The 10,000-nt window shown below is 39.4% G+C and overlaps 1 protein-coding gene across 1 annotated transcript in view; it reads left to right on the forward strand.

Annotated features, from left to right (window-relative positions):
* LOC125046435 (synaptotagmin-7-like) overlaps positions 1 to 10,000 on the forward strand; it is a 563,604-nt gene that overhangs the window by 542,615 nt on the left and 10,989 nt on the right. The window contains exons 7-9 of the mRNA XM_047644211.1: positions 5,228 to 5,375; positions 5,506 to 5,542; positions 5,786 to 5,805. Of these exons, the coding sequence (XP_047500167.1) occupies positions 5,228 to 5,375; positions 5,506 to 5,542; positions 5,786 to 5,805 (205 nt within the window). The remainder of the gene's footprint in view (positions 1 to 5,227; positions 5,376 to 5,505; positions 5,543 to 5,785; positions 5,806 to 10,000) is intronic.

The following is a 10,000-nucleotide window of genomic DNA, read 5'->3' on the forward strand; positions in this document are numbered from 1 at the left end:
GGCGTTGGAACAATGGCATGGAGAAGTGTCGATATTCCCTTATAGGGAGGGAAGGAGAGAGGGAGGAAAGGAGAGAGGGAAGGAGGGAGGAAGGGAGGGAAATAGAGAAGGAGGAGAGAGAGGGAAGGAGGGAAGGAGGAAGGGAGGAAGGGAAGAAAGGAAAGATGGAGGAGAGAGAGGAAAGGAAGGAAGAAGGCGAGAGAGGGAAGGAGGGAAGAAGGGAAGAAAGGAAAGAGTGAGGAGAGAGAGGGAAGGGGGGAGAAAGGGAGGGAGGAAGGGAAGAAAGGAAAGATGGAGGAGGGAGAGGGAAGGAAGGAGGAAGGAGAGAGATGGATGGAGGAAGAAGGGAGGAACGGAAAGAGGGAGGAGAGGAGAGGGAAGGGGGGAAAAAGGGAAGGAAGGAGAGAGGTAGGAGAGAGAGAGAAGGAGGGAAGGAGGGAGGGAGGGAGGAAGGGAAGAAAGGAAAGATGGAGGAGAGAGAGGAAAGGAAGGAATAAGGAGAGAGAGGGGAGGAGGGAGGAAGAGAGGAAAGGAATGAGGGAGGAGAGAGAGGGAAGGAGGGAGGAAGAGAGGGAATGAGGGAGGAAGGGAAGGAAGGAGGGGGGAAGGTAAGGAGAGAAGGAGGAGAGGGAAAGAGAGAGGAATGAAAGGAAACAGAAAGGGAAATGAGGGGAAGAATGGAGGGAGGAAAGGAGAGAGGAGGAATGAGAGAGGAAAGAGGAAGGAAGGAAGGGAAGCAAAAAGGGAAATAGATGGAAGGATGGAGGGAGGAAAGGAGGGAGGGAGAGCAGGAGAGAAGGAATAGGAGGGAAGGAGGAGGGAGGGAGGGAAGGAAATAGAAAAAGAAGGCAAGAGGAAATGAGGTAAGAGAAAGATAGAAGAAAGGGGAGGGGAGAATAGGAGAGAAAGAGTAATGAAAAGAAAGGAGAAAGATGGATGGGGAGAGAAGAAGGAAAGAAACAGAGAAGGAAGACACAAGAAAAAGGAAGAGGGAGAGAAAAAAGAAGCGAGGAGTGGAAGAGGGAAAGGTAAGAATAAGAAAGATAGATGAAGCGAAGAAGAAAGAAAAGAAAGGTAAATAAATGAGGAGGGAAGGAAGAAAGAGGATAGCAAGAAAGGAAGAAGAAATAGATAGCAAAGAAAGGAAGATAATGAATGGGACAGAAGAATGGAGAGGAGAATCGAATAAAGAATATAAAAGGGAATATGAGAAAATAAGGACAAAGAGAAATTGGTAATCTGATAAAGCAAGAATTTTTAAAATGAGAGAAAACTATGAATAAATAAACAAATACAAAGTGGAAAATTAAAGGCGAAAAAATATGATGAAAGAGAAAGAGAAATGAGGCGGAGAGAGGAAGGAGAGGAAAAGGAAGAGAAGAAGGGGGGAAATGAGGCAGAGGGAGAGAGACATTTAATCTTCGCTCATTAAGAAAAATTTTATTTTGCCAGAGATTATCTACGCCCCCCCCCCCCCGCCTTCCCTCCCCCTCTTTGCGCTGTCTTTCTCACTCTCTCTCTTTATGAATACAGACACACACGCATACGAAAATCAATAGATGTGTGTGTATATGTGTATATATATATATATATATATATATATATATATATATATATATATATATATATATGTGTGTGTGTGTATATATATATAAATGTATATGTATATATATATATAATACATATTTATATATGTATATATATATGTGTGTGTGTGTGTGTGTGTGTGTGTGTGTGTGTGTGTGTGTGTGAGTGTGTGTGTGAGTGTGAGTGTGAGTGTGAGTGTGAATGTGAGTGTGTGTGCGTGTGCGTGTGTGAGTGTGAGTGTGAGTATGAGTATGAGTGTGAGTGTGAGTGTGAGTGTGAGTGTGTGTGTGTGTGTGTGTGTCTGTACGCATATATATAAATATGTATATATATATATATATATATATATATATATATATATATAGATATATATATATATAAATATATATATTTATATATTTATATATATATACATATATATATATATATATATATATATATATATATATATATATATATATATATACATATATATATATATATATATATATATATATATACATATATATATATATATATATATATATATATAATGTATTCATAAATATGGGTTAAAGCATACTGTAAGAGACACACGTACATGAATTGACCGAAAAAAATTAGAGTCTATGGGAGAAGAGGAAGTGAGGGAGAGGGAGAGGGAGAGAGGGAGAGGGAGTGGACGAGAGGGAGAGGGAGAGGCCTTGGACGAGGGGAAGGGGGGGGAGTGGGGGGAGGGATCAGGGGTTCAGAGAGAAGAGGGGAAGAGGGGGAGTAAGAGGGACAAAGGAGAGGGGGGTAGAGAGGGGCAGGGGGGGGGACCCCAACGTGCCCCCCGCCTTTACAAAAGAGGCAAGCCCCAGGCAAAACCCCCCGCCCCCCCCCCCGCCCCTTTTTCCCCCCCCTTTCCTCTTCCCTCTTCTTTCCCCTTTCTTTCTCTCCCCTCTCCCCTCCTCCCCTTTCCCCCCTTTTTTTCCTCTCTCCTCTCTTCTCTCTTCTCTTCTCTCTCTCTCTTCTCTCTCTCTCTTCTCTCTCTCTCCTCTCTTCCCCCTTTTCTCTCACCTTCTCCCTTTCTTTTCTCTTCTCTTTTCTCTTCTTCCCCTCTCTCTTTCTTCTTTATCTATTATATATATATATATATTTTGGGTGTGTGTGTGTGGTGTGTGTGTGTGTGTGTGTATGTGTGTATGTGTGTATGTGTGTTGGGGTTGGTGGTGGTGGTTGTGTGTGTGTGTGTGTTTGTGTGTGTGTAGTGTGTGTATGTGTTGGGGGGGATGTGTGTTGTGTGTGTGTATGTGTGTGGTTGTGTGGGTGTGTGTGAGGTGTGGGGGGTGTGTGTGTTTTGTGTGTGTGTGTGTGTGGTTGGTGTGGTGTTTGCATATATATATTATATATTTTATATATTAATATTTATATTATATTAAAATATTATATTTATAATATTTATAATATTTTATATTTTATAATATATATATTTTATATTATTGTTGTTTTATTATGTATGTAAATTATATTGTGTGTGGTGTTTATATTTATTATATATATAATTTATTATATATTTATATATATATAGTTTCACACTATTATAGTTTTTATATAAAAATTTTTATTAATATTATATATATAATTATATTATAAATATTTTGTTGTGTGGTTTTTATAATATAATATATTTATATATATAATTATATAGGTATATAATATTATTGTGTGTGTGTGTGTGTGTGTATAAAATATAATAATATTATATATAATTATTTTATATATTTCATATATATATATATATTTTTAAAAAAAAAATAATATATTTTATATTTAAATAATATATTATGAATTTTTTTTTTTTATATATATATATTTTATATATTATATAATTATTTATAAATATATATTTATATATATATATAAAATATTTTTATTAATATATAATTTTTTATATATAAATATATAAAAATATTATAAAAATTATATATACATTTTATATATATAATATATATTTATATTATAATATTTTTTTAAAAAATTTATATATATAAATTTTTTGTATGTATATATATAATTATAAATATGAATTTTTATGTGTAATATACATACATATATATAATAAACTTTAGCAAGTAGAAAAAAAAGAAAATAAAAATTTTTTCAGAAGTAGGAGTAATTTCAAATTTTAAGCCCTTTGCAGAAAAAAGAAAACACCCATGATAAATTTTGTCAAAACCGGATGCGCGGGCCCCCCCCCCCCCCCCCTTTCTTCGCCTCAAAACCCTCCCCCTTTTTACCTTCCACCCAGGCACCCTCCCCCCCCTCCCCCACCCTCCCCCTCCTTCCCTCCCCCCCCCTCACACCCCCCCACTTCACCCTCCCACCCTCACTCTCCCCCCCCCTTCACCCCCCCTATTCACTCTCCCTCCCCTCATTCCCTCACTCTCACTCCTCCTTCCCCCACTTTCCCTCCCTCCCCCTTTTTCCCCCCCCCCCCCTCCCCCCCCCCCCTCATTTCCCCCCACTTTCCCTCACCCCCCTCATTTTTCCCCTCCCCCCTTACTTTCCCCCCCTTTTTCCCCTCCCTCCCCTCACTCTCCCCCTCCCCCCCCCTCACTTTCCCCTATTTTCCCCTCACTTCCCCCCTCCCCCCCTCATTTTCCCCCCACTTTCCCCTCCCACCCACCTTCCCGTGAAATATTCATAACTTCTTCTAATTAAGTCTGAAACCCTTAAATTACAACTTTGTCAAGGCGGTAAACGAATGAAGACTCTGCGTTCGGAATAAAACAAAATGATATGCATTTTTTTGCTTGCGTCCATTTCATATCTCAGTTTATATAAAAAAAAAAAAATATTGCATCGTGATATAAGTCGCTGTTCTATTTATGGCATCCAATTTTCCCCTCAGTTCCGTTTGCTCTTTCCCTTCGTTCTCTCCTTCCGCCCTCCCTCCTTATTTCTCCCTCCTTCTATTCTTTTTCCCCCCCCCCCCCTTTTTTCCCTTTCCCCCCCCTCCCCATCCCCCTGTTCCCCCTCCTTTTCCCCTCCTCATTCGCCCCTCACACAAACCTTAAATGATTTAGGCAAAGAGATTGTTTTTTGGTTTTATAAGCGCCGTTTTTTGTCTGCTTCTTTTATTGTTTGTCTTTGCTCAGCTTTTTGTTTTTTGGTTTTTTTTATTTTATTTCTTTTTTGTTTTAATCGTTTCTTTAAAGTTTAGCTTTTTTCTGTTTTTTTGTCTTGTCTATTAAACTTTTTTTCCGATTTTTTTTCGAAATGTCTAAGGAATTTTTAGGCGCTTCATTAATGTTTTTCCCTGTAGTTTCTGCCCACTAAAACCAGTTATAAAATATCCATGCCCCTTAAAAACCCCGTTATACGAAGATAACGTATCATTTTTTGGGAAACGTAACCTTAAAATTTTTTTTTAAGTAACTAATTTATACAGCCACTGCAGTCTTGAAAATTATCCCACCCTACATACCCATATAAGCATACCCACATCTATACCTACTTTCAAATCCGAAACGCCGTCTCCTAAAACATGTATCCAAAACCCATTTACCCCCAAAACGAAACCCCCGGACACTCGTAAGCGGTTTTAAAACTCCCCAATTAGACAGCCCTTTAAAAATTTCCCCGGCCCCCGGCGAATAAACTTTGCTCTCCTCAGGCCAAGGAACTTCCAGCTAAGGACTTGAGTGGAACGAGCGATCCTTACGTGCGGGTCACTCTCCTCCCCGACAAGAAACACAAGTTGGAGACGAAGATCAAGCGACGAACACTCCACCCGAAGTGGCACGAGACCTTCTACTTCGAAGGTAAGTAGAACGTTGAAAGTAAGTAGGAAGGAGAAGTTCAATTTGGAGAAAGGGGGTTTATCTCTTCAATAGGAGGATGGAGGAGTGAGCGGGATAAATTTTTTGTTTTTGTATTTTGGGTTTTTTACAGGGTTGTTTCGAAAGAAAATTTTTGTCAGGGCGTCAATGTAAGTTCAATTGCCGTAGAATTTTGCTAGTTTCCTATGCCTGTGCATGAATAAAGCAAATCATCTTGCATACAAGCCTAAAGACAATCACCAATTTTTTTTTTGCAATATTTCAAGCTATTTTTCCCAAACGAAGTCAATCCCAATCGTATTTCATATAGACATAAATATATTTCTAATGATTACCTACCTAAGCTTTATTCCCACCTGCACGCATCTCTCAATCCTCTGAATTTTTTCCAGGTTTCCGATCCCGAACGCAAGTGAGTCTCCCAACGTCTTTTTTACATCGCTTTTCGAGGGATGACTCTATAGGCGAGGTCCACATCCCCCTCTGCCAGGTGAGTAGGGAGGGAGGGGAGGTGGGGGGTGGGGGCAGGTCGCCGTAAGCCTATTTCCCTTACACTCTTACATGTACGGGAAACTGCACAGTAAAGGGGAACTTTACCACACAGGTAGACCAGACTAATAACCAGACATACATATAAGGGCAGAAGATGTATGCAAAAGACACACACACACAAACACACACACACATACCACACACACACCACCCAACACACACAAACACAACACACACACACACACACAACACACACAACCCCACACAACCAACACACACACAAAAACACACACAACACATATATACATAACATACAAAAATTAATGCATATATAGATAGATAATAATGATAGAAAGATGATAGATATCAAAGTATATATAATTATAATTTTTATATACTATATTCTAATATATTATAATGTTTTTAAAAAAATATATAATAATAAAATATGTAAATTTTTAAAAATATATAATTTTCAATTAAAAACCCCATCTAGTTTATAATTTCCAATTAAATTGTCATCAACTATTTTCATTTTTTTCTTTCTGTCTCTGCAAACACCACCGACCACTAGTCTCGCCGTCCTCTGAAGAGCTTTGGAAATTCTCTCATCTCCCTCTGCAACTTCTACATGTTCATATATTTTCTGGATGCAGATGTGTACTGTATTTACTTTTCATTTTTGATGTTATTTGCTGTATTTACTGTTAAATCAGGTTTATTGAGACGATATATTCCCCGCGATTTATTGTATTTACTATATTTATAATGTTTGTATGTATTATGTCACGTGTTTACAATATTCTGGAACACGTATTAACGTATTAATTTCCTTGATAGTTCCCATAGTTTTTGCATTTCTTTCCATACCTCATTTTTTTTTTTATTACGTCTTAATATAATTCTATTTAGATAGAAAATTAAGTATTTTTCTTACCATGGTGACCTAGGTGGGTGTTCGGAATGTTTAGCCAATTTTCTTTTATTAACACGATAAAAAGGCCACTTGTGTATGTGTGTGTTTTCTGAAGGTGTACATTAACTTTGAATAATTTTCGTTACGGTTTTGTTACTTTCGTTTTCCGCTTCTACTAATCTGTATCTTTTGTGTTGGTCATTTTCTTTATTCTGTAGTATCTGTGTATCATTCATCCATCTATCTTTTTCTATCTCCTCTCTCATCCATCTATCATGTCATTCTCTATCTCTCTCTCTCTCTTTCTCTCTCTCTCTCCTTCCTCTTTTCTCTCTTTTTTAATCTCTCCTCTCTCTCCCCTTTTCTCTCTCTCACCCGCTCTCTCTCTCTTTTTTTTTCCCCTCCCCCTTCTCTCTCTCTTCTCCCTCTTCTCCTCTCTCTCTCTCTCTCTTCTCTCTCCCCTTTCTCTTTCTCTCTTCTCTCATCCTCTCTTCTCTCTCTCTCTCTCATCTTTTCTCTCTTTTTTCTCTCCTCTCTCTCTTCTCTTTTCTCTCTTATCTCTCTCTCTCTCTCTCTACTCTCTCTCTCTCTCTCTCTCTTCTCTCTCTCTCTCTTTCTCCCCCCCCACCCCCCCCCCCCCTTTTTTTTTTTTTTTTAAAACCCCACACCTCTAAATTTTCCCTTTAGATATTCATTTAAACTTGAAGTTTGTCTAAAAAGTGTAAAAAAGGAAGCAAAAAAGAATTCCCCACTTTTGCAAGGGAAGAGAAGAGGAGAGAATTACAGCCCCAAAGATTTGAAAACCCTTTAATTAAATTCATTATCATGTACAAGAGTAGCGAAGATTTCTTTCGGGATTTAAAACCCGGGAAAAAGTTTATATATTATATATATTATATATATTATTAAAAAAATAATATATTATTATATATTTATATAAATATTATAATTATATAAATTTTTAAAATGTATGAAAATTAATAAAAAAACAAAAAAAAAGAAAAATTTACATACATACATACATACATACATACATACAACATAAATCCCATACAAAAAATACTACATACATTCTGCTACATACATACTACATAAACATTTGCATACGTACATGCATACAACATGATACAACACAATATACATAATACAACATACTACAAAATTTTTGCTGGTTGAAGATCAAACATCCGAAAAAATCTGTATTTGTGTTTGGCATTCAAAAGCTCAGGAAAGAAAATGATTTTGTATTGTAATTTGCGGAAACAATTGGGTGATTTTAAAAGTTTATGATAGGAGAAAAGTTTACGATAAATTGCTAAGAACCGAAATCGATATTGTGACAATCCGATAGACGTGTAGATAGTTAGATGTAGATAATATAAGAGAGAGGTTGATAGATAAATACACAAATAGATAGATAGATAGATAGATAGATAGATAGATAGATAGACTGTTAGATAGACAGACATATATATTATTTATTTATTTATATACATGAGTACCTTCATGAAAATTTGATAAATATAATCCCTGTTATATGTAGAGGATAATCATTGCTTTATCTGTGAAGCACATTATTAATAATGTTCATGAATTAACATCATTTAATATATAATTCATTTGGGTAATAACGAGCGGGGGCGGGGATTCAGTGCAGAAAGGGACTTTAAAAACTTAAGCGTTGCCATTTAAAAGATTATCTGATACCCGCCGCGGTTCAGTGGGAGGTTGCAAATACCGGGTTTTCCTCCCACGGCGAAAGGCGACGTCTTAAGTGCGGGGACAAGGAGAGAGGCATGTGCCCAAAAAAGCTCAAGATTGCGAAGTTAAAGGGGGGAAGTGGGAAGGGGAATGAAAAAAAAAAAGGGGGAGGGAGTGAGGGAGGATGGAGGGAGGATGGAGGGAGGGGGGAGGATGGAGGGAGGGAAGGAGGGGAGCGGGAAGAGGGAGGATGAGGGCGACGGAGCTAGGGAGGGAGGAGGGGAGAGATAAGTAGACAGAGAGAAAGAAAGTTGGAGACAGACAGAGGGAATAGGAACGGGAAAAAGAAACCCTTCCACTCCTCGTCCAAAAACAAAACAAAACAAAAAAAAATCTTTCAAAATATGCATAAGCAATCCGCGTTCGCTTGCACATGCATTGATCTTTAGAATTATAAAACTGGCAACCAGCTCGCGTTGCACATCTGCTTGAAGCGAATTTAGGATAACTTTTCCCAAAAGGGCTTTTTTGTGAGATTGTTTTCGAGAAAGATTTTGTGTCGCAACAGTCACTTACGAGGGCGCCCTTGCCTGTGTTTGAACGAAGGGGCAAAAAAAAATCCATAATTGCTAATCGGGATGAAAGGGGAATGGAAAAGGTCATTAAAGCTCGTAAAAATTATACCCCGTGTGATAGTGAACAATTTGCGAAATCCATAGACAAAGTTGGGGCCCAGAGCGCTGGGAAAAAGGGGGGAAAGCGACTGGACAGCCGAAGGAGGGGGGGTTTGAGGAGGGGAATGGGAGCGGTTTTGGAAACGGAGATAAACGCGAGAGGACAGTGGAGGAGAGAGAGAGAGAGGGGAGAGGGGAGGAGAGAGAGAAAAGGAGAGAGAGAGAGGAAGAGAGAGAAGGGGAGAGAAGGGGGGAAGAAGAGAGGGGGGGAGAGAGAGAGAGGGGGGGGGAGAGGAGAAGAGACAGAGAGGAGAAAGGGGAGGAGAGAGAAAAAGAGAGAAGGGGAAAGAGAGGAGAGAGAGAGGAGAGAAGGAGGGAAAAAGGGAGGGGGGGAGGCAAGGAGGGGGGGGGGGGAAGAGGAGAAATGAGAGAGAGGAGGGGAGAGAAGAGAGAGAGAGAGAGAGGAGAGAAGAGAGAGAGAGAGAGAGAGGGGAGAGAAGAAGAAAGGAGAGAAGAGGAGAGAGGAGAAAGATAGAGAGAGAGGAGAGAGGGAGAGAGGGGGAGAGAGGGGAGGGGAGAGGAGAGAGGGGAGAGAGAGAGAGGGGGGGAGGGGGAGAGGGGAGAGAAAAGGGAGGGAAAGAGGAGGAGGGAGGAGAGAGGGGGGGGGAGAGAGAGAGAGAGACAGAGAGAGGGAAAGAGAGAGAGGGGAGAGAGAGAGAGAGAGAGAGAGGGGAGAAGAAGAGGAGAAGGGGAAAAGGAGGAAAAAGGAGGGGGGGGGCCAAAGAGAGGGGGGGGGAGAGAGAGAGAGACAGAGAGAGAGAGAG

The sequence above is a fragment of the Penaeus chinensis genome, chromosome 39, assembly GCF_019202785.1.
Source record: "Penaeus chinensis breed Huanghai No. 1 chromosome 39, ASM1920278v2, whole genome shotgun sequence".
NCBI classification, from domain to species: domain Eukaryota; kingdom Metazoa; phylum Arthropoda; class Malacostraca; order Decapoda; family Penaeidae; genus Penaeus; species Penaeus chinensis.